Source organism: Marmota flaviventris, chromosome 7 (assembly GCF_047511675.1).
Source record: "Marmota flaviventris isolate mMarFla1 chromosome 7, mMarFla1.hap1, whole genome shotgun sequence".
Classification (NCBI taxonomy): Eukaryota; Metazoa; Chordata; class Mammalia; order Rodentia; family Sciuridae; genus Marmota; species Marmota flaviventris.
In genome coordinates this window covers 113,654,813-113,681,033 of record NC_092504.1, presented here as the reverse complement: position 1 = coordinate 113,681,033, position 26,221 = coordinate 113,654,813, and the positions used below count along the sequence as shown (strand labels likewise).

At 33.0% G+C, this 26,221-nt stretch overlaps 1 protein-coding gene across 7 annotated transcripts in view; it reads right to left on the bottom strand.

Annotated features, from left to right (window-relative positions):
* Pdgfc (platelet derived growth factor C) overlaps positions 1 to 26,221 on the bottom strand; it is a 221,227-nt gene that overhangs the window by 39,409 nt on the left and 155,597 nt on the right. For all 7 annotated transcript variants that reach the window (XM_071614856.1, XM_071614858.1, XM_071614859.1 and 4 more), the window contains one exon: positions 9,209 to 9,389. In XM_071614856.1, coding sequence (XP_071470957.1) covers positions 9,209 to 9,389 — 181 coding nt within the window. The remainder of the gene's footprint in view (positions 1 to 9,208; positions 9,390 to 26,221) is intronic.

Here is a 26,221-nt window from a genome sequence, read left to right as displayed (position 1 = left end):
AATCAGTTTTTTTGTTTGTTTGTTTGTTTTTGTTTTTAAGGAATTGACTCAGCCAGCCAGTTCACAGTACAGGAAAGATCAGAGTCAGCAACCCTGTTCATATGCAGAAAATGCCTAATCAGATTTTAAGTAGCCAAGTAGAATTCAAGAAATAGCCAACTGGTCATTTAAATTTGAGGGTTAAATGGAGGCATTTTTGGTCATGTAAGGTAGAAAAATTTATCTGCAATGCTGAATTTTCTCAGTAAGTTCACGAAATGTTACTCTTTTCTAAACTAGGGAATAAACTAATAGAGGAAGACCAAAAAATCCAGCAAAGAATCTAATGCAAGAAAATGGCATTAGATGGCAAGGGTAAGGAGGTCCCAAGGATGAAAGTTGTGTCCAGGTTTTAAAGTGCAACCACAGAAGACTGGAGTAGGCCAAATTATTCCTACAAAGATTTGTCCAGGAATTTCTTTGTATTAAGAAAATATCTATGCAATCTTAGAAATGGTTTGGGGATGAACCAATAGTATATAAAAAACTAAGTAAACCAAAAATAATGCAACTCTAGGTAAAATTTTAAAAGGGCAGAAGTTAAATGTGGTCAAAGTATACTAAATATTTCAGTTTGAAAAATTATCACATGGCCACTATATAGTGAGTATGGATCCAATATAATAGAGGATGATGTTGTGGGAAGTACAAGATTAACTTGGACAAAAACTAAGACATAAAAATCAAGTGTGAGAAGAAAAAAAATAATATTTCTTGATAGTGGGAAATGTCTTGTATGACTAAGAGTGTCTTATCACATTGTAGAATGACATAATATCATCTATTCTAGAACAGTACCTCAATGCTGGATCTATGCCATCTGTGAATTACCAACAAGTTTAGTGCTGAACAAAAAGAAGGCAGAGGACAATCTATCATCACTCTGTGGATCACAGACACTGCCAGCTGACAAAATTGACAGCCTTCAATATATAGCTTAGACAAGTTGGTACAATATAGACAAGTGCTACAAACTGAAATACAGGAAAGTCCCACTCTTTCTGCAAACCTGAAAAATAGAGGGAGCACATGAGTCTGTTAGTCATTAAAAATGTATGCAGAGTTTCTAATCCATGCCACAAAATATTCATGTTTACTTGAATATAAAAAAAAATATTTCTCCAAAATCTTGTGGTAAAACTCTCTACATCCTTCTCAATTATTATATTTTAGACCCTTAAATACAATGTAGAGAACTTTTTGTATCAGACTCTCCATGAAGATGTAGATACCTGCGCACTATTTCAGGCCAAAAGAACTAGAATCTCTTACATGTGATGATAAACATATTAATAAGTTCTTATGAGATTTTTATAATATATTTGATATTGAATTTATACTGTAAAACTTCCGGGGTTTTTGATGATTGTTTCAATATTTTTTCTTTAATCTGAGTTTTTACATCCATTTGCTCTCCACAATCATCTTTCTTGTATCTCAAAATCTTTCCAAATCCCTTATGTGCACTGAGTTACATACTGTACATAAATGTATATTTTTCTCCAAAAAAAGCTATAAAAGACTCCATATATTTTTGAAAATATTTTGACAAAAATGTCTCCTCAAATAGCCCTCAAAATTGATGTGAAAATGGATGGGGCTATTAAAGAAAAACTGTTAAATAATTTTAACTTGTGATCAGACATTTTTAAAGAGAAATTTCTCCATCAGGATGAGGTTGTTATATAAACTCCAAGCTTTTAAATCTTTATGGCTTTAGATATGAAATAAGAATCATCAAATGTCAAGGTTTCAATTAACTTATAGTTTTTACTTATAACTCCCTTATAAAACAACTTCAAGTGGTCTCTCAGCCTTTTACCAACTTTTGCTTTCTAAATAAAAATCCTATGAACTGTGAAATTATTAGATAACAAGGAATTAATTGCAACAAAAAGAATCAGTAGAAATAGCAGAGAGATATGATCTTCCTATCAAAAAGAGGACTATGTCCATGAGGTAGAAGTTGGGTTGAAAAATGCACTAAATAGCTCTTAGCCAAGTGAGAGTTTAGTCTCTGCACCAATTGAAGTATTTCCATAATACAATAAAATATTGTCATCTCATGACTCCTTGCATAAATATAAAAGTGCATTGTATATTTTAATAAAAATCTAATCATTCAGCAAGTGCCTCAGAGTATAGCATAGATATACAATGCCTGAAATACCCTTTTCATTTTTAAGTACTACAAAAAAGTTTAAACATCAAAATTTTTCTGTTAATTCTCTCCTCATGTAAATAAAGATGAATTGTTAAAAAGTTTCACATAAATGTTAACTTACTTAAGTGAGCTTTATATGAAGATATGGGAATGCACAATTGTTAAAAAGATAAAATTTTTAAAAAATATGGAGTATATTCTGCCTTTGATGTTTTCCCAGTAGGATTACTGTTATGATAAGACTGTATGTAATTTTATGCTAGGCAAGCTGCTTTTTTTTTTTTTCTCTAAGTAAGAAAGTGAACATTGAACTAAAAACCTTATTTGAGAGTTGGGTGGAATTTTTCGTAACCTAAACATAAAAGCAAATTTGGCCTTCAGTTAAAACTTTTCTTTCCATGTTATTAACAGTGAAATAGTCTACTGGCATATGCCAGAAGAAATGAAAAAAAAAAAAAAAGTCTCCCCCCTTCTCCTTAACTTCAATATTCACTGAGCTGCTTTGTTCTCTGTATCCTGCATAATTAATAACTAGTTTGGCAATCAGTCATGCATTCCTTAATGGAACCTCAGGCATCAAGTGTCCTTCTAACCCCTCCCCAGGGAAACCAAGCACAATGGCGGGCACTCTGACTTAACTCTAGACAGGTCATTCACAGGATCACATAGTTGGGGTTATAATGTGACTACAGTACAACAGTTTTGTACTATAGTATGTAACATGTACTATTATACTATTCTGCATTATTATTTCATCAATTACTAATCTTCAATATCCAAACCAATGTCACTGATTATAAATGTTTAAAAAAAAAAGATGTCAAAAAATAACAGAACAATTTTGAAAAGAATTTAAAAGAAAATGAGTTTCACTATATCCTGGAAGTAAAAGTTTATTCAGCTGAGTCTTCACCCCTTCCCTGCCCACCTTTTCAGGCAATAAAGAAGAGAGTAAAAATGCATAGGGATCAATTGGCATGGTGGCTACCAATATCTATTTCTCTTAATCAAAACTGATCCATGCTTAAGTAGAAAGAGCAAATAAATTGTTGTAAATATTATATTTTGTTACTTTAGCTCAGAAATTTTAGATTAAAACACTTAAAGATATAATATTCAACAAAACAATTTAAGACAAATTAGTGGTAGTTTTATCATTTTTTAAATAATGTTAACCAGATGGGAGTGGGGGGAAAGAAAAGTCTTAAGTCTTCATAAGCATTTTTTAAAAATATTACAAGTAGCATTACACTTAAGAATAATTATACATATTAAGAAAAAACATTGAGAAGATTCATATTTGGATTTATACATCTCATTTAAAATATTGGTATGGTTTTTGGATGCAATTTTTCTAACAAAATATTTGGTAGATTTTACATTTTAGGCTGCAAAATAAAACTTTTCAAAAGATTTTTTGATACTGGAGAAAAAGATATTATTTCCAGTCTTTGTAGGTCTCTTAACAGTTTAAATAATGGTGCTTATGCTGCAGTTTTCAGAGTAAAACGTATATAATCTATTATAATTTACTCCAAAATTAAACAAGAAATTTTCTTTTAAGAGATCTGAAATGTGTCCTGGGATCCCACTGTGTGTGGCCTCCAAACCCAAATGAGCATGCACTGTTTTATTTCAGTTTTGCTTCATTTCTTCTCAAACAATCTCTCACTGCTAATCTATCAGGACATTTTTTCCCTCCTTTTTCTCCTTCTGTCTCCTTCAGCAGGAAGAATAAGAAATTATAAGACAGTTTTAACTCCTTAAGCACAATCATCAAAGCTGAATGTGTGTGTGTGTGTGTGTGTGTGTGTGGTGTGTGTATCATTTGGTATCAATTTACACATATTTATTTTTCATTATTTATTAATGGGGCATGACTGGGGAATAATATTTCTATAAATAATTCTCCAAAATAGTATTAAAATGCTAAAATTTTAAATTCATGTAGCAAATATGCTACTATATTTTTTAAAAAAATCTACAACTACCTACCATTTCATGTCAACATTTCATGCTGGTATTTAAAAAACTAAACAGCCTATAATACCAACTTAACATGGTAAAACGAAGAAATAAACTTTACTAATGTTTTATCCTAAGGGACTTGGGAATCAGGAAAATGATGTTGAAATTGTAACATTATAAATGATGTTATTTATAAAATATGTAAAATCCTTAAGTAGTGTATCAGCATCACTTTATTCAAAGTAATATTCCATCACTTGTTTACCTATACACTTGTTATATATATTTTATATACATATAAATATGTGTACATTCATATATAAAATATGCCTTAATTAATTGAAGGAAAGAAGAATATGCAAATTATCTTACAAGGATGAACATAATTTTTAATAACAACTTGGGTGCCAACCCTGGGAGATTGTTAAGTAATATATTTAAAACTTCGCATCTAAGACACATGATAATCAGAATCACAAAGAACTAAAGGCTGACCAGAATCAGATACCCATTCATGCTCCTAAGGAAGGCTACAGTTATCTTTTTATTTATAAAATACAGTATTTAAATAAACTTTCTTTGTAATTCATCCTAGAAAAAAATGTGATTTAACTTAAATTTTTCTTTGTTTATAAACTGATGCAAACTATTCATTGGACTGATTGCAAAACACAGGTAAGGATTATAGTACACAATTATTATAATAATTTATGTGTAAAAGTTATAATAATTTATGTGTAAAATAATTTATGTGTAAAAAGTAATAATAATTTATGTGTAAAATAGGGAATGTTTAATGAGTGTCCCCATCCAACCCACTCCTCAACAACAAACAAACAAAATGGATACTAGAACAACTCTTCAGTATATAAAGAAGGTGGTTTGGTAATAACACACTAATATATCAGGACCAGAATACCTGGTGTCATTATTGTGATTCAACAGCTTTCCAGTTGCTGAATGGTCTCTACCATGTAGCAGCAATAAAGGTAACATGTGGTCAAGGAGAAGTTAGTGTGATTCTACTTTGTTTTAGACAACTCTAAGGGGAAATGGCTCAATGGGTATGAAATCTCGAGCAGCTATAATGTGTCTGGTGTGAGGCATTCATGACAGACCTCTATGCAGGAAGAGTAACCATTCACTAAAGACTTGCGGTTCATATTATTTTTATCATTACAAAGCTAAGAAACCATTGTGGTCAGCTGCGGCAGAGGTTCTGTTTCAGAGCAGAGGGTTTGCAATCAGTGGGACCATTGCCTCTAGGGAACTGAGTGTGCCAGTGTGAAAGTTCATCCATGGCAAGAAAGAAAGAATAACAAAAGTATGGGAGATGATTCAGGGGCTTGGAGGGGCACTTGCCCCTGAGCAAATGCCACAAGAACTTTTAAGTCTGCTAAGAGGCACACTTTCTTCCTTTAGGCTTTCATTTATCTGATTCTCAGATAAGATTGATGGATTGCTGCCCTGGTACAAAGTGTTGGGGGGTTCATGGAGGTTGGGATGTCACTTAGCAGTATACAACAATAATTCAAAACATTCTGCAAGGCTTAAAAGCATAATCGCTTGTCAAATTTTCACTCATCAAATCTTGCCCTTCCTTAGGCAGTTATTAGGTATAGACTAGATGTGTCTGCAAGTCAGGAGAGTAGGGTATCTAGACAAGAGACAGGTGAAGAAATGGCCAGTCAGCTGAGAAAGCAAACTTAAACCACAAAAGAACCAAAGCTTGTTCAGATTGCATATCAATAATTTCTCCAGAAAGCAATCTTTAAAATTAAATCACAAAGTTACATGTATTAATAAATGCAGGACCCCACCTTCAAGCACTCTCATTTCTCTCTGCCTGGCATCTCAAAGGTGGTAAGGTTTAGAATATCTCCTATGCCATTTCTTCATGTATCTCCATTATCTACAGCTCAGTTCAGGTCCCTATAGGGGCCTTGCAAACGAAGGCTCAATAGATCCAAGGATAGCTGACAACAGCACACCAAAGCCCTTGTTTACCATTTACCAAACTCTTTCAAAGATCATTTCAAAATGTACTGAATTTAATTTAATGGCAGCTTGACCAGTGATAACTTGACCTATTGTCTCTCAGTTGTGGTGTCTCCTCAGGATCACTGTAAATCTCTTACTGAGTCTAATCCTTGGGGCAGGGCTTTCTTAGCAAAAAGAACATACGGTACATTTTGTAGATCCTTGTGGTTCTTTGCCTCACAAAAATGTTACTGACTCTGATACACATTTTTTAGATATACAGTGCAAGTGTTGGTGAATCTTTATTAGTTAAACTGCAGTGACTCATTCTCTAGTATTTATTGAAAAACTATAATATGCTCTCTGGAGCCAGGTGCCATAAAAATTTTGTGATTTTTTTTATCTTTCATATTTCATTTAATTCCCACAACTCTTTGAGTTATATAACCAGATAACCCATGTGATCAGTAAATCAGATAACCCTTATTGGTGGCATATATATATTTTAGCTTTCACGTTTTGTTCTGTAGCAGAATAGTCGAGTATGTATGCAATTTAAATTAATATAATGCAAAGAGTATAATTTATAATACAAATACACTTAAACTTTATTTTCATCACAGATTAGGGATGAATAAAACCTTTGCTCTCATAAAACCAGTGTCATGTTTTATACTAAAATTTAATCATTCCATACTTATATCTTAACAACCTTAGGCAAGATAAAACTGAAACTGTACATCATATCACTTTGTAAAAATGTAGCCAAGGATCCCAAGGCCATATACAGTTAAAAGAAAAGATTAACATTATAAATTCTGTGAAGGAGGATACTGAACAATTATGTTAAATAGATTCTTAGTGGCTTTATTCAATTACAGTATCAAAATGTTGCTTATCAGGCCATGCTTATACCTGTAATCCCAGCCACTCAGAAGGCAGAGGCAGGAGGACCTCAAGTTCAAAGGCAGCCTTAGCAACTTAGCAAGGCTGTAAGCAACTTAGTGAGAACTTGTCTCAAAAAATAAAAAGGGCTAGGGATGTGACTAGCAACCTGAATCTCTAGTACAAAAGAAAAAAGTATTACTTATTAGGCTGGGGATGTGGTTCAGTGGAAGAGTGTCTGCTACCATGCACAAGGACCTGTGTTCAATCCCCAGACACACACACACACACAAACACACACACACACACACACACACACACACGAAAAAAAAAAAAGAATATGTATTACTCATCAATACTGTTTTTTAAAAAATCTACTCTTAATAATTTTCATTTTTTAGGTAAAATTATTAAATTTTATTAAATTTAAATTTCAAAATATTAAATTATTAAATTAAATTAAGAAAATTTCTGGAAAGTAACAAAGAAAATGATAAAGAATCTATGATAGCAAAAAGTATTTCAGAATGGCATGATATGGATATCTTAATAATCTATAAAGAAAGTGGATCAAAATTCATAGCATTAATTTATAATATTTCAGAGCTATTTCCTTTATCAGCAATAATATATAATAAAGGATTCTATTCATAATAAATAAACAAATTATGTTTCTCAAACTCCAGTTTGTTTTTATCACTTATTCTTAGTTCTTTGCTCAATGAATATGTAAAATTTCACTGTGGGCAATCAAAATGAGAAATTGTAGCTTAACAATGTAAGACACAAATTCAAATATTGATTCCATATTTTCTAATTTGACTCATGAGTCACTAGCACATGTTAAGTGTTTTTATACCCAGTAAGAGTATACATTGTAATAAAAGCAGCCTATACTTTGTTGTGTTCTCAGTGTGCCTACTAATATATTAAATATTCTGTCAAAACCATTAAAGATATCAAGTTTTCAGATTCTTTTAAATTGTGATATTGCTGATGATTATTAAAAGGTACACTACAATATTAATATATCTTTATAGGAATGTCTGGATAGCTTATTTAGGCACAGGATACAAACAAAAAATTTCCAACATTTTTGTTGTAGTGCATCAAACACATACAAATATTCAAAATCATACACAAAATACAAGAGCATTGCAATTATTATACAATGCACAATTATAATTAGACAAAATATTAGAAATATTTCTTAAATTCTAGTGATAATTTTTAAAATTCCTTTTTTTGGGGAAACAATGGGGCATAAATATTATTTTAACACAATAAATCTTAAGTAGGAAAGCAGGGATAATTACATTTTAAAATATATTTCATTTTTGCATTGATTTGAAAAGAATTAATATTTAATAAATTTGCTTTTCTCTAAGAAAAGACAAAAAGAAACAGATCATATTTATAAACAACAAACTAAAAATTAAACTTTTTGGTTGGTACAGAAAGAAATTATAATGCTTTAATGTAAAAAAAAAAGTAGAAAATCACATAAAAGCATGGAATTTTAAGGCAAACACAACTATTTAGTGCTATTAATGTCAAATAGTGCTGCTTTTCTAGGTCTACAATATATTCGTTCCAAAATCAATACATGGATTTGAAAATAAGAGCTCCAAAGTATCCAGCATCCTTCAAAAATGGAAACTTTAACATAAGAATATTTAGTTAAATGCTAAAAAATGTCGTATAACAAGTCATGAAAAATGCTAGAAAACTAAAATTGTATTTTATTATTTAATATGGCTTAAACTAGAAGTTAACTCAAAAAGACATTACAGAGAAAAAAATTTACGGTGATTTCCAAATGAGTAATGTATATTGCAAATTTCTCTATTTTTCTGAACAGAAAATCCCTACGTACTTTCCAACAATGTTGAAATACCAGTCAATGAGCTGGGGGGTGAGGGGCAGCCTATAATTCTATGAATGCAAAAACAAATATTAAATTACAGTGATAAGGTATTTTAACACTGCTAATGTGCTATAGTGACAATATTTAAGTTGTCTGTGATAAAGACAGTGACATTTAAGGGGGGAAAATCCAAGCTGGGGAAAGGATTTTTGGTTTTGGTTTTCTGATTCTCATATTTAAAAGGAGAAATCAAGTAAACAAAGAGCTGACTCACTTAAATAAGGGGATCTTAAAGTGGCACTTACTGGCATAACAATGTTGTAGTGGATGCAGAATCCGGGTTCAGAAGGAAAATACTCATCAGATACAAATCTTATTCTGATTTGATTTCCTTTGGAAATCTGTTTTCCTGGTACAGGACCAGAACCACACCAGCGCCCTAATACAGTTCCATCACTGGGTTCCTCAACTTCTACAAAATCATACCTGTAAAGAGACAAAGGTAGAAGGAACTGAAAGTCATGTTTTCTTATTTTGGTAAATCATATTTTGTGTCTATAGATTCAATGACTTTATTGACCTTAGAAATGAGTTATAATTAAATGAGATATAATTAAATATTTTAAAGAGGATATAAACTGAAAATGAGATCAGAAACGAGTCTTCTTTTCAAAGTCTTCCGGTTTTGCTATTAACATATAGCAAAAAAATATTTGCTATTCATAAATTATTCAATTTAATTTCCATTTGGATAGGATGATCTTACTCCAGTCTTAGTTCCTATTATTGTTGCCCACTGGTTTCTAGCAATAACTCTTCCATTTGTACCACACTCCTTGGCTTTGTTTCCTCATCTGTGATGCCAACTTTTCTAACACCACTCCAGTATACCTGCTTCATATGCACTTTGAACACTACCTCCTCTGCATGATCTTCCTGGGTCTTCTCAGATCACATATATTTTGATAAACACAGATTTTTAATATTAAATATCTTCTTAGGCTATTAAATCCTTAAACAAAGGAATCAATTCTTATATATTTCTGTTTTACTTGGCACTAGTAAGAAATGCTTATTTCTTCTAAACAAATGACAACTTTGATTTGGAAGAGATAGTTAGAACAATACTACCCCATGAGAGAAAACATCAAAAATCAATAGGAACTTTTTAGGTTGGCTCAATGACTGGGGGTGAAAAAGGGAATGAGTAAAGTATACTGGACTAGATTCAGAAATTCAGAAATTCTCAACACCAGAAAATCTTGATGATAAATATTGCCCTATGTTCCCAACACCTATAAAATATTTCACTGGATATATCATTGAGGCAAAGTTTTTGCTATCATGCATCTGAGTGTGGAACCTAACCTATTTCATGTATAAATACATATATTTTATATACTTTTTAGTTTAAGCAAAATTTTCTAGAAATAGAAAATCAAGTTTCAAATTAATGAAGGAAAGATTTTCACATTTTGCTTGGAACTCTACCAAGAGTTAGTTACTACTTTGGAAAGACATGTCACCAATAGGAACACTACTTATCATATCTGCATCACAATTAAGACAAAGACAATTAAATCTTTATTATTTATTTATTTATTTTGGTACCAGGGAATGAAACTATGGGTGCTTAACCACTGAGCTTAATCCCTAGCCCCTTTTAAAAATATTTTATTTAGAGACAGGATCTGTCTGAGTTGCTTAGGACCTCCCTAAGTTGCTGAAGCTGGCTTTGAACTCACCATCCTCCTGCCTCAGCCTCCTGAGCTGCTATGATTACAGGTGACCACCACTGTTCTCAGTTAAATCTATTATTAATCTATATCTTCAGCTGTCAAAATTTAAAATAAGTCTACTTAAAAGATGCAAACATCTGATCATTTATTTTATTTTCTTGTGTAAGTATTAATATGTATGTGTGTATTAGAATACATGTTTCAGTATAAATTATTTTGCTATTATTTCAGGTTTATATAATACTCAGGACATTATACCTATTTATTTATTTATGGTTTTTCAGTTGTTGATATACCTTTTTTAAAAAAATTTATATGTGATTCTGAGAATGAACCCAGTGTTTCACATATGCTAGGCAAGTGCACTACCACTGACCAGCCCCAGCTCCAACATTATATTTATTTTTCAAACAACTGCACATACAAATAGATGATGGCATCTATGAATTGCATTTCAGAATGCTAAACAGGAGATTCCAGAAATTCTGTTAAAAGGGAAGTCTGACATTAATTTAAAATGACTGAGGGTTTTTTTTTGTTTTGTTTTGTTTTTAGTTTAGTTTAAATTCAGGAGATACCAGATAACCAAAACTAATGTATTTTACATAGCATTGAATTCAAAGAAGAAAAAAATTGTTGAAAACAAACAGAATATATAACAAACCAATTATAGCTATAAATCTTCCTCCTCAGAAATTATCCAGAACTCTCTTATGACAAGTAAATTAACCTCACTTTCCACATCAGTAAGTTGAGGACAATGCTATCCAACTCAAAGTACTTTCATGGTTTTGAAAACATTGTTGGCACTAGGTTACCAGTCAATAAAGTTATATCCATTCCTAGTCTGCATCCTTCTTACTCCCCTGACACCTCTTTTAAGAAAACTCAAAAATAAAGGAGAGGGAATGTTTGTGCTCTATCATGACAAGTCCAGGGTCATACATTACAAATGCATAAGTCATTCTTTACACCCACTGCAGCAGTTTGGGTGTGAGGGTGTGGGTGAGGTGAAGAGGTGGAGAGGGAGGAGTACAGGGAGTTGAGTGAAACAGATCTAAAAATATTTCAAGTGTAAGTAGTTCAAAATTTGGTAATTATCATTTTCAACAAAAGGAAATTTTCACACCAAGACTGTCCACCTGGGAAACAAAGCTTCTGTTCAAGACTATCTGTTTGTTGGGATGTAAATCTGACTCAGGTTTCCACTATTTCTATAGGTGTTTATGAAGCATTGTTTAGATATAAAATGTTGAGCTGGGATTCTCAGGATATAAAGATGAAACCACAGCTTCATTGGGTTCCGGGTCCACAAACCACATTGATAAGAACTCTACTGAAGGATACTGAGGAATACTGGAAGTGTAAGAGTAACTTTATACAATGAAACTAGGGTCAATTTACTAAGGCCTTGACATCTGGGCTATCAAAGAATATTGACTGACCAAGGGTGGCAAGGGAGGGAAATGGAAATGCATTTTAGCAAGAAGTCTAATACCTAAGATGTAATATAAGAACAGAGGCTCCAGGCATGGTCAGTCATGAATAGAGGATGGCAAACAAAGAAGAGGATGGAGATCATGCTGTGAAAACAGGCATAGGTGAGCAGGCCTTGGTATTTTGGAGTAAGATTTTAGGAACTTCCTTTTTAAGTCAACCTAACAAACAGAGGGAACACAGTTTTAATAGGCCCTATGTTTCTCTAAAAAAAAAAAAAAAAAAAAAAAAGGAAATTAAAAAGTAGCACTGAACAGAAAACCTGGATCTCTGACTTTTTCTCTTATTTGATGATCTGGTACAATTGAGTATCTAGACACTGTCTCAAAAATAAAAATAAAAAAGGCTGAGGATATAGCTCAATGATAAAGCACCTCTGGGTTCAATCCCCAATAACAAAACAAAACAAAAAAAGAGAAAAAGAAAAGAAAAGAAAAAGTGAGCATCTTTAGCTTTAGTGTGACTCCATGAGGGTCCATTTCCAAAGCTGGTGTCGGCTCCAGGAGAGTTGTCTTCTCCCTAATACCCACATCCCAGGCACATAGTAAACATAGTATCAGTATTTGGACAGGCACATGGCTCTCATATCAACTGAAGCCAACACTAAGAGGAACAGTTCTGGAAGAGCCATGTTCTTTTTAGTTTTAGAAATCCTCATCTACTTCCTATACTTTAAAAGCTAAACAAAACAAAACAAACAAACAAAAAAACCCACCAGATCTCTTCATCTATTTAATCTATTTACATTACTCAGTCCTGTAAGCATTTGATTTTTTGGCAACCTTGTAGATTTCAACCGGTGGAAGTAAAAGAATCACCATGTGCTTGAGGAATACCAAGAAACATTTCAAGTGTGAGTCAAAAGGAAAGATCTTTTAACAAAAGCATCCTTAAAAGGAACAGTCAAGGAAAAAAGGGAAAACCATAGTGAGAAATGGCACAGACGTGATGAAAGGAGAAAGGGGACAATTTCCTCCAGAAGCAGAAGCAGTCAAGCAGTCAATAGAGCCATGCACCAAAGAAAGATCAGAAAAGATGAAAATCATAAAGTATCCATTATAAAGTCATTTTCAATAAACACCATGGGTAGTACACTTGGGTCAAAAAGATTGTTTTGTTTTTTGTTTTTTCATTTGCTATTGAGGATTAAATCCAGGGGCACTTAACCACTGAGCCACATCCTCAGATCTTTATTTTTTTAATTTTAAATTTTGAGACAGGATCTTGCTAAGTTGCTCAGGCTAGCTTTGAACTTTCGATCCTCCTGCCTCAGCCTCCTGCCGCTGGAATTTCAGGCATATGCCACCACACCCACCTATATCAAAATTTTTCTTGAGAACATTTTCAAAAATAACTATTATAATCTTTTGAATATAAAAAGCATCCTATGAGAAAAGAATATCACACTCAGGAAACCTAAAATTAGCAATTTTCATAGCTATTTTACTATACATAACTTTCGTGTTATTTTTTTTTTTTTAAAAAGAAGCACCATATGTGCTTGTCTGATTTGTAACTTCTTTGGAAGTATTTAAAAAGGTATTTTTACTACATAAGGATATGTCTGAATTATAAAAGTTAAGAATTTATTAAACAACAAATAAGTCTTTTATTTGTTGGGCTTTGGGCTTTGGGCTGAGGGCTGCAGATATTGCTCAGAGTACATCATTAGCTTGGCCTGTGCAATGCCCTGGGTTTGTTACCCAGCACTGCAAAAGAAAAACATCATGGGCTGAATAACCTATATGCTGATGCAAAACCACTGTCCTGCAAATAAGAGAAGGGTAATGAATCTGTTATTACTTACTTTATGAAGATTTTCTGCTGAATATGATGCCATTTAAAAACAACTTTTATAACAATTTCTGGATTTACAGCTACACAGTGGGCAATTAATTCTTACGTGCTCATGCAAGTCTGGCACATACATTTTATCATAGCACTTTAAAAATACTGCATAGATTTGTATTTCATGAAGGTTAAATGAAATGCACATCTAAAAAAGTACCATATTATTTGCTGACAAAACAGTAGAACTTAGCATATGTTAGTGTTTCATAGTAAATTAGGCATTTTAAGCTGTATCCAGAACTCATGTCATAAAAATATAATTCTAAAATTCCTCCAATTATTCTAATATTAATTTTTATGGCCATATCCAACAATTGTTAAGCTATCTACATAATTTTATTTATTTATTTGTTTGTTTGTTTATTTTGGGGGCAGTGCTAGGGATTGAACCCAGGGCCTTGTGCATGCTAGGCAAGCACTCTACCAACTGAGCCATATCCCAGTCCTTCTACATAATTTTAAATGTTAATAAAATAATTATTTATTAAGGCTTAATTTTTTCCTGTTAATGGAAACAGAAAATAACCCTTTGAAAGCACATGATTTTTAAAAAATCACATTTTTTAAACTGACTTAAATTGCATCAAGAATCAGGTAAAAGAGATCAGCACTGGGGTTTATAGCTCAATAGTAGAGATCTTGCCTTGTGTGCCTGAGGCCTTGGTTCAATCCTCAGCACCACAAAAATAAAATAAAACAGATTAAAAGAAGATCTACCTGGAAAGTATTCCTATGCCTCTTTGTTGATGGCTTATCATTCAAAATTGCATAAAGAAAAAAAAACTACCCCCGCCACCTGATTTTAATATTTCCTTTCAAACCTACTGAGAATACAGGAGTCTGGAAAAAGAATAATGAATTAAACCCTGTTAACATCCATAATAATTTGAATTTTTTGTTTGTCTCTTTGTTTTGCTTTCAAAGAGTGCCATTTGCAGAATATCAGATTCATAGTAGAGGCTGGTTGGTCGATGTACTCTAACACAGCTCAAAACATGCAGAAGAAAACGAAGAGAGGAAACAATGATGAAATGCCTAACTGTAGGCCATAGTTAAATGAAAGAGAAATGATAAAAGCAAGTAACATTTGACATGAAATACACAATCATCTTCCGATTCAGAGAGATCCATGCCCAGGTGACCACTCTGGAGGCACAGTAATCCTTATAATACACTCTCAGGTATTAATTTTCAATGTGCACAATTGCCCACGTCAGTATTTAAAGGATTTACTAAGCCTATTTTATGAGCCAATCAAACATCACTTTCTCACGGCAACATGATACAGCGCACACAGTGGTAAGTGGTTTATAATGATCACTCCCTTTCTCTAACATACCCCTGGGGACCCAGGGAGGATTTATGTTCTTTTATGTTTAACAAACAAGTCTGGTGTTGTAGACAAAATTTTCGTTCTCATGTAGGAATTTAAAAACCATGAGGACACAGGGCTCTTTTCTCACTCCCAAGAATTTTAAGGAGTATAGCAGAGAATACATTCGCTGGTAAACATGATTGTCAGACACCCAGCTTCCTTCAATAAAAATAAACCAACCCTGCAAAACAGGCTGTTTCTAGTTCATACTAACTAAAATCCTGTCAATTAAACCTACTCCATGAATTATCGAACCTGACAGGAGTGTGAAACCCTGCCAACAAATGAATGTAGATTTTAAAAAGGCCCAGCTTTGCAAGTGTCAACTGGAGTCTGAGCTTGTTGGAAGGGGTAATAAAATTAATAAGATGGCAATTCTTCTGCAGTGCTTATTGGCTTATATTTCAGCTTAGAAGAATGCTACTATACAAAGAAATAGATGTTCCTGGTTTCTATTTGAGCACTGCAATGTTTATCTGTTCCATAATTTATATTGGAAATAATTTTAAGTAGTAATATTTACATCTATTAAGTGGTTTCTATAAGGCATGCATTTTCAGGTGCTTTTTATATCAACTCATATACTCTTTACAGAAATCATAAAAGTGGAGACCGCTATTATGTTCATTTTATGGGTTACCAAATATACAAAAGGTAATTTGACCAAGGTAACATAGCAAATACATAAAAAGCCAAAGATTCAATTTCAGGAGTTAAATTCCAGAACCCAGCCTCTGAAGTGTAAAGCCATAGTGTTCACTGTTTAATTATATTTGCTTTATTCTGAGGTCTTACTGCAGAGAATTTTTGAGGTTATATTCAAATCAGCCAAACAGTTATATTCAGGGGCTAGAAAAATACTAAGGACCATTACAAACAAAACTCATCAGTCAGCCTGGTAATTTGGGTTATATGAGTTTTACAAATATTGATTGCAATTAATTTGGTAATATTTAGCATGCCAAGCCAATAAGCATGTTTAGTAGGACTACCAAACACATGATGGAGTTATTTTCATGAAAACTATGATAATTTTATGAGAAATTGTCAAAACTGTACGGGTGGAAAATAGGTGGTTTAAAATAACCATATTACTAAATAAAAATAATGCATAAAATGTAAGCCATGAATTCAACTAACAAAATTGTAAAAATTAAAAGAAAGCAAAAAAAATAATAAAGACAAAAATTATAAGAAGTATCAAGAACAAAATTAAAAATCAGAATTAAAATCAAAACTGGTTCTCAGAAAAAATAGGGGTAGAGATAATGAATCACAAATTTACAAAGTAAGCAATGAAGAAGATATACACAGATAAGAACATATTTAAAATTTATAAGTGTATTTTATGTGACTTCATGCTAATTAAACTTGAAAAACCAAATAAATGGATGACTAGGAAAATGCAAATGATGAACATTTATTGAAAATTATAGAAAGTGAACAGAATAATAACTAGAAGAAATTGAAAAGATTATCAAACCTTTATCAATAAAAAGATGAAATAGAATGGGGTCTTCTAAGAGAGCTCCAATGAACTGTATAGGAACATATAATCCCAAATTTACAGTTACAATTTAAAAAAAAATTAAAAATGATGCTATCTTCTCAATTAAAAGTTAAAACAAAAACAAAAACAAAAAACAGCCAAGTGCAGTGGTGCATTCTTGTAATCCCAGTGACTCAGAAGGCTGAGTCAGGAGGATCACAAATTCAAGAACAGCCTCAGCAACTTAAAAGTACCCTCAGCAATGTAGTCAAAACCCTGTCTTAAAAATAGAAAGGAGGGCTGCAGTTGTAGCTCAGTCATAGAGCTCTTGCCTAGCATGTGTGAGGCACTTGGTCCAATCCTCAGCACCACATAAAAATAAATCAATAAATAAAATAAAGACATTGTGTCCATATATAACTAAAAATATTTTTTTTAAAAAGATCTGGGGATGTAACACTACTTTTATTAAGAGTGCCCCTGGGTTCAATCCTTTCTCCCATAAAAATAAATTAATAAATTAAATTAAACCACCTGAAATCTTGTATCAAAGTTTTGTTGAAATGATCAAAACTAAACATTAAAAATTAAGATCCACTTCACACACAAATAGAGGAAACTGAACAAATTTCCAAATAAATTTTAGTTAAATATCTATCAGTAGATTAAAAGACATTGTACTTTTCAACTCAGTACAGGCTTCACTCATTAATATGATGATGGATATAAAAATGACCCTGTGGAATATGAGAAAGAGAAAAACCTACATGATTGTGTTAATAGCTGCCTAAACAATCTGACAAAACCAACTACTTAGACAAAAACCAAGGAAACTGAATATCAGAAAACTTTTAAATTATGTTAAAAATTACTTAACAGAACCTAGCCATAAGCAGTATATTAAATAATATTAAGTCCTTCTCATTAAAGTTTGAATAAAGATGGGACTGGTCTTTCTCACTATTATTTTTCAACATTTATGAGGAGGTGCTAGCTGATTTAGCAATAGAGGAAAGAAAAAAGATTGCAATAGAAGTAGAGGAGAAAAATGATCCTTGGTTGGTCCTAAATTCTTTTGAGCGTAGACTGCAGTGGGATGAACCCAGAGGCTGGAAGAACTTGACAATAATTCAGGAGTAGGATGGCATGCTTGGAGGACAGAATGGGAATGGCTTCATACTGTACATATTAAGGTAGACCTGATGCGATTTGGTGTGTGGCTTGAAAGAAAGGAGTCAAAAGAGATTCAAACTTTCCAGCTTTTAAAAATGAACTGTAAGTCATAAGAAAATTCAATGAAGTGTCTGAATTTAGGATCAGTACACAAAAAATCAATAGTTTTCTGACAGAAAAATCAACAACTGCATAGGAAGAAAAATATCATTTATAGTATAAGTTAAAAAAATGCTTAGTGATAAATTTAACCAACAAAGAATACACGCATAGTGTGTGAGGAAATACATAATATTACTAAGTGAAAAAAGGCATGGATTTATTTTTATTAAAATCGCAATAAGTCTTTTAAAGTATTTGTAAGAAATAATAATCATCCTAATAAAGCAAACATTACATAGTACATACAAGGAACCAGACACTTCAAATATTAACTCCTGCAATCTTCAAACACACCTCATGTGGCTTTTATTATTATACCCATTTTAGAGAAGCAGAGAGGTTATATAACACGCCAGACGTCACACATCTAACTAATAAACTAATAAAGCTGAGGCAGAAACTTAGCTTTTGACTTCAAAAGCCCCGTTTTTAAGCACTTATTTATACTGACTTTAAATAGGAAACAAAAAAGAATTATTTAGCCAAAAAATGTTTCTATTTATAACTTAGTGTTAAAAATTCTGATTTAAACTCTGCAGAGCCTCTTATACAAAATGAGGATATTCATTAGTTTTAAGATTGTTGTATTAAATGAGAGAACAAAGTTATGTTAAGTGTTAGTAGAGTGCCTAACAATAAGGTGCTCAATAAGTACTAGGTTTTTTTTTTTCCTTTTTTTGGTGGGTGGTGGGTACTGGAAATTGAACTCAAGGGCACTCGACCACTTGAGCCACACATCTCCAGCTCTATTTTGTATTTTATTTAGAGATGGGGTTGCTTAGCACCTCACTTTTGCTGAGGCTGGCTTTGAACTCAAGATCCTCCTGCCTCAGCCTCCTAAGCCTCTGGGATTACAAGCATGCACCACACCCAGCTATACTTTTCCTTTTTAAAAAATGACATTAATTAAACCATAGATGCAATTCAGAGGACACTTTATTGCTGGGGAAAGGCAGACACCAAAGTTCCTCATAAAGTAATAAGTTGCACAAACACTGGTTTTAAAAATTAAAATATTGAAATTATTTTGACAAAAATTGTATATTTTTGCATGGTACAGTGTAATGTTTTGTATGCTGTTATAGGGATGTAAAGGCGTATAGTCATTTTGGAAAATAGTCTGGAAGTTCCTCAAAAAACTAAATATAGAATCACCATATGATCTAGGAATACCACTTCTGTGTATGCATCTAAGGGAACTGAAATCAGTACATCACAGAGATATCTGTGCTCTCATTCTCATTTCAACATTATTCATAATAGCCAACAGAAAATAACCTAAGGAAGCATCAACAGATGAAGAGATAAAGAAATGAGGTATACAAACACAATGGAATACTGCACAGTGTTTACAAAAGAAGGAAATTCTGTCATTCACAACAACATGGTTGGAACTGGAGGGCATTATGCTAAGTAAACTAGACAAGCACACAGATAAATACTATATGATATCTTGGGTGGAAGGCAAAACAGTTGATCTCACAGAAACAGAATAGAAAGGTACACAGGATGAATTGGGTACTTCATAAAAATCAACCTAATGTCAGTATTACCAGAGGTCAGGAGCAAGGGGAAGGGGAGATATTAATCAAAGTAGCCTGAAGGAGTAAGTTTCAGTCATCTACTGCTCTTCGTGGTGGTGAGCCCGAATCATTTGTGACTCTCAACAAAACCAGAACCAGCTTCCTAGTACTTTCTTACCTATGGCTGACAGTGTCCAAAATTTATCCTGCTTAGAACAATGCCAGCATGTATATATTTGCTATTAATATTAACAATTTCTCCTTTCCTTGTGGTAGAAGATACATTCATCAATAGATTACAAAAATTCTGAGTAATTAATATTTGTGTCTACATTTTGTTAAATATAAAATAGTATCAAATTATGATTGCTGTGGAAATTAATATCAATTAATACACAAAAGCACTCACCTACCTGTTCAGCATTTCTTTCCTAAGATGATCAGTGCCTGAAACATGACTACCTATTCTCAGATAGCTATTACCTGGATGCTATACAGAAAACTAACTTATATCACTGTACTATTACTAAAATAATGCTAATGTGACCATGCCAATTCAGGGATTGTTCCCTGAGGGACAATTGTACATAGTACATTTTACTAGAACGCAAGGTGCATTGGATTCATGTTCCTCTCTACTCTGAGGGTTACTTCCTGTTCTCTTTATTGCATCCTCAATTTTAATGATATATACAAAAAAGTCTCATTAACATGTCAGCCTGTGTATAGCAATGCTCATTGGCATGTGGGTGTTTATTAAACATAATGTGTGATTGATATTAGTCACAAATAACACTTATATGATAGAATACCTTTATTACTTGTGCCAGTAATTGAATCAGTGCATGGCTGAAAGAAAACTGAATAACCTAAATTAAAGAAAGTAACATTCTATTTCAACTTAAGCAAAATCTTTCTCTTGTGGATTATCATCTGATCGTTTCAACATATTGGGTACCACTAAAGGAAGAGAGGTAGATGGTATTAGAGAGAGTAAGGACCTCTTTTAATGCGTTCCAACTCCTGAGTTTAAGATATCTAGAAAGACTGAGATGGGAAGGCACATGTTAAGGTCTACTTATAGGGCATGAAGGGCATAAAAAATTTAACACAAGGTGTTAGGTCTGTGGATATACTCTTTCACCTCTTCAATATCACGACTGTTCTGGGTACAAGAAACCCACAGTTTACCAACTAGCAGAGACACACTACAGGCTACTTCCTTTTTACACTGGTTTCTTACCAACCAAGTTATATTCTTTGACTAGCTGAATGCCATCACCTAAATTATCCAAAAAAGTCCATGACCCTGTTGTTACCATTCTTTTAACTTAGTAAGCAATTTTTCACGACTACAAAGGAAATTATTTTTAGTAAAGATGAGTCAAATTTTTATCATTGTATCATCAAATCAAGACATTTTTACCTACTATAGGTTTTATTCCTTCATTTCTTATCTATACTTTATACTTGATATGTTTGCAAATGGCAAGGTATTTTAAAAATGAATATATCTGAACTTGAGACAAATATCTAAGCAACATGTCACTACAGTTTGGAGAGGATTCATATACTGTTTATCAAAACATTATAATAACTTCAGACTTTATTTTAAAAGAGAACATTTAAATAGCTGATCAGCAGCACAGACATTTCAGAAGGCTCAGAGGTTTAGATATACAAATTTAATTTTTGGTGATGTCTGTGAAAATGGTACAGTTTGTTTTAGAATAGAGCAAAGTAAAAAGAAAATACTCTCCCTTTTAGGATATTAGGAAAATTTAGGTACAGTTCCTTTACATGAAAGTTAAAAAGCAAAACCAAAAACCTCTAAGTATTTGAGCTTTTTTACTTACTGAATTTCTATTTCATAATGAAAGGGTTTCTCATAAAATGCATCTGAAAAAGTACTCTATGAAGTTTAAAAGAAATTTCAAGTCCTCTGACATTATTCATTATTGAAAATAATTGAGAACAAATCCATAGACTCAAGCAAATGCAAACAGATGAGCAGAATATTGCAATCTAATTCAATATTTTTTTTTTATTTTAGTGGCAAACATTGAACCAGAGCCTTATGCATGCTAAGCATGCTTTCTGTCACTGAGCTTACCCCCCTGCCCAGTTTATTATTCTAAGGAAATAGGTGTTCCATATAAAAAGGCTCAAGGCTTCTGGTTCCTGGTTTTCAAAACAAAGGTCTATGCAGATGATCTAGAAGATCAGTTTTAAAATTTTTAATTTCTTTTCCTGATTTAAGAACCAAAGCATACTTCCTTTGATGTATTATGTCAAAAATTAAGCAGCTTAGACTTAGAACATACCTACTATTATATTTTCCAGAAAATGTTGTTGCAACTTTTCCAAGATCTATATAGCATTGTTTTCAGCAAGTATCATAATCATGCAGACTGCACAGGCAGGGTTAGTTAAAGGTGATATAATTTTTTAAAATAAAATTCACTTAGCAATTTTTAAGACAATCCATCTTCACTACACAATGGCAACTTGTGAAGACTGAAATAAGTGTTTAAGGGAAATTTAGTGAAGTATACACATCATTAACATTTTTTGTGATTTCAAATCCTGACAAAAGTGAACAATCCAATCACTTTAATGGGAAATTAATAAATTCAGAAATTTGATAAGCAAGTTATCCCATTCACACCACATGTTAAAAATATAAAAATAACATTTTTTGTTCTTGTTTTTCTAGGATCCTCAACCACCTTTCTTTCCAATGATGACAAAGGATCTATAGAGTGTAAGGGATTATACTTTTTCATGGAAACTAGTGACTGAAGGAGGAGTTAATGACAACAAAAGGCTGTCATTTCACAAGAAACAGAGCAAAACAAAAATCTTCATATAAAAGGAAACATTTCGGATTGTTAGGTGATCTGATCACTGTAATAAGTGCTGCTAAGGAGATTACTTCATGTTTCGCAGTGTGAAAGGGAAATAAGAAATGCTAGATGCTAGGCTTACTGCCCATTTGGCGAAATCAGCCTTCCTGGGCAGTATCCCTAGGCAGGGATTATTTGGCCCTCGGTTTGTTTTATTTTCCTCTTCTCACTTTTAAAAATTTTCCTCTTACTCTCTATTTATTACTTTCCTGTTACAATTACCCCTTCAAGGTGCTTTAATATCCAGGATTCCTACCATATCCTCTTAATAGGTTCCTGTGCTACCAGAAAATTTGGCAGTTTTTTAATAGCTTAAAACATATCACTCACTTCATTTCCTCTTTTGCTCCAGATGTTTTCTCTCAGATTGCTTTCTCCTCAACAGAAGAGAGAGGGTAACTTCTGAATTCAGGCTCTTATTATCTCATGATTTCCATTCATATATTCAAACATTTTTGTCTACCTGCTCATTCCACTAAGCCTTAATTTCCTTCTCTGCAAGTACCGAGAATTAATGATAAATTTCACTTCTTAAATGTTATTAACTTTATAATATACAAGACAATAAAAAAATGCAAGATTCTCAAATCATTTGGTCCTGCAAGAAGATTCCCATTTATAATACTTCATTTAATGGAACCACATAGAAATTAAACCCCATTATTTCAGAAACTTATCTAAAAAGCTGTGTTAATTACACAGGCAAAAGTGAGGTATAATAAGAAGTAGTCATTTTTAGCAATTATTATACTCTGATTTCAATTACTAAGCAGTTTAGGTTTTCAGTTAAACTAGAATTTAAATTATGGAAAATACACAGGTCTTGCAAATATTATATAACACAGAATTCTAAAAATAAAATTAGAACATCAATATGAAAAATACACATTTGTCCTTTAAAATTACATATCAAAGATAATTCTAAAAATAAAAAGCAAGGACTGCATTTTATTTTTTTGTCTTCATGTCCTCAGAATCTTATTATGTGACACTAGTGCATGATCAGGAATCATTTGGCTGACGGGACTGAAGTACTTCACGCCACAAAGAAAAATTAAAGATAAAGCAGTGTGCATCCTCCCCCAGTCCCTACTACAGACTCCATCCAGTCCAGGGCTCTGATGAAACACAGACAACTTCCATTCTACTTGTGGGCCTTTGGGCAACTGAGTAATTGTGGGCTACTTAGGGCTTTAGTCATTTGTGAACCTCAACCAGGGTGAGACACTGTATTTCACCAGATGGCAAATATGATCATATTTTCTGGTACAGCAACTCCAGTAATAATAGCCCTGTCATAGGTCAAGAACATACTTTATATCACCACGTTATGACTCATGGGTTCCAAGCACATCCGTGGTCCGTTTCATCAGATACACTTAGAAACTGCTACACGGTAACTTTGGAAGGACTGCGTTCCCCAGAGTTTAAATTAATTGATGAAATTCCTTACTACCACTAATATAACCTTTGCCACTTCCCTTGGCACACTTTCATTTCTTCAGATTTCAACTAAATGTGACTTCTTCAGAGAAGCCTTCTGTGGGTCCCACAGGCAGGGGTTGTCGAAGTCTTTTGCGGCATAGTCCCTACCACACCCATGACTAATTTGAATTACACTTTTTGCATGACTGTCCCTTGACTACAAGTGGCTGTTTAAAAATGAGGATTCTAGACTTTATTCTAAGTAATAAACTGGTCATGATTTTTTTTTAGAAATTCATTATAATATTAATCCTTTACGATGATGGTCACATTGATTTGCTGTACAATTTGGCATACTAGCTTATGTGACTTGTTGTATTTTAATTCTATGGTCTAGCTCCTACTTTATTGTTGCCTTTTCAAACCTGTCTCCACACCTAGGGACATTATCAGACCATACTGCAAACTCAACTAATTGGGGATGTACTTATATATCTCATCCTCTGTGATTACATATATAATTGATTATATAATCACAAGTATATTAAAACTTTTGGTTGATTATTAACAATTCTCTTTGATTCGATATTTTACTTTTTCAAGGAAGGAACGAGGACTTAAACTGAGTGGCTTTCAACTTTTTCACCTGCTTAAGTAGGAGATTAATGAAGTCTGAAGTGGTATACAACCAGTCCTCCTTTACTACACACTTTGTCATTCAATAAATTGTTATTTCAAAGAATCTCATCTATTTAGAAACTATTTTTGCCTATTTCCTCTTTTCATACTGAAGTCCCATTATTCTAGTCATTCATTAACATAACACAGATTAACTCTTCAGTGGCCTTTCATAAAACTTTAACAATCCATCCTCTTTATCCTCTGTCTAGCACACTCACTTTTCCATACCATACCTATCTTCCTTAAAAATAGGCCTTATTTTCTGACATGTGTAAATTATTTATTTTACGCACTGGTATACTAGCCATACATATCACATGCAAAATTATTAAGAATTATTTATTTTCTTTTCTATCAAATCATAATGGCATCCTTTTCATTTAAATGTAATACATTTATTTCTTAGCTATTGGCTAGTATTTTGAGTTTTGTTCACATGAGCTGTTTATTGAGAAATATTGTCACCTTCCAATGTGTAGTTCAAATCAGACTTTGAATCATCTCAGCTAAACGCCACATTCTGATGGTGAATTTATGAAGACAAATGTCAATGTATTTAGTTTCCTGGCAGCCAGACTGAAGATCAACTTACATCCTGCAAAGTTGTGCATTTCTGTTCAGATTTCTATACTGTGTTAGTCAGATTTTCATCACTATAATGAAATACCTGAGATGATTAACTTATAAAATACAAGGTTTATTTTGGCTCACAATGTTGGTGGTTCTAGTTCATGATTAATTGGTCTTAGTGATTTGTGCCTGTGGCCAGGGAGCACACCAAGGCAGGAGTGCATGATGGAATAAAACCACTTACCTCTCAAGCCTCAGGGAGCAAAGGGGGAGAGGAAGGAGTCAAGGTCCCACAGTCCCCTTCAAGTGCACACTGTATCCTGGTGTCCTTAAAAGCTCTCACTAGGCACTCACCTCCTGGAGTTCCCACCACCTCTCAGTAATGCCAACTTGAGGACCAAAGCCTTTAATACTGGGCCTTTAGGGGACATTTAAACCATAGCATACACTTTGCAAGTATATTTTACCCTTTGTAACATAGAACTTAATTTATTTATGATTTTTTTCCTTGCTTTTGTTTCACAAGCAAAGGTTCTCTCTGGTGAATTCAGATGTTCCCTGTTAAAGCTTACAGTTAGCAGATGTTCAAAAAACACCTATTAACCCTCTGACTACAGGGGAGAAACCTCACATGACCTAACAACAGCACAAACCAGAACATAATAGAACTCTGCACCAACTATTGAAGATTTGAGGACCATAAACACCTATTCACAAACAATTTGAGAGTGGAGTTATAAGCTGTTAACAGTGCCTACATTAGCGTCAAAATCACCCAAGAGTAAGTAAATTATTTACTGTGATTATGATTGCTTTAATTATGATTTATACTCTTCAGTCATGTATTCTTTTCATTTAGTCCTATGTTGAACAGGAAAGACAGTAGTGATCTTTTGCCTAGGAAATAATATAGCAGCTAATATGAAC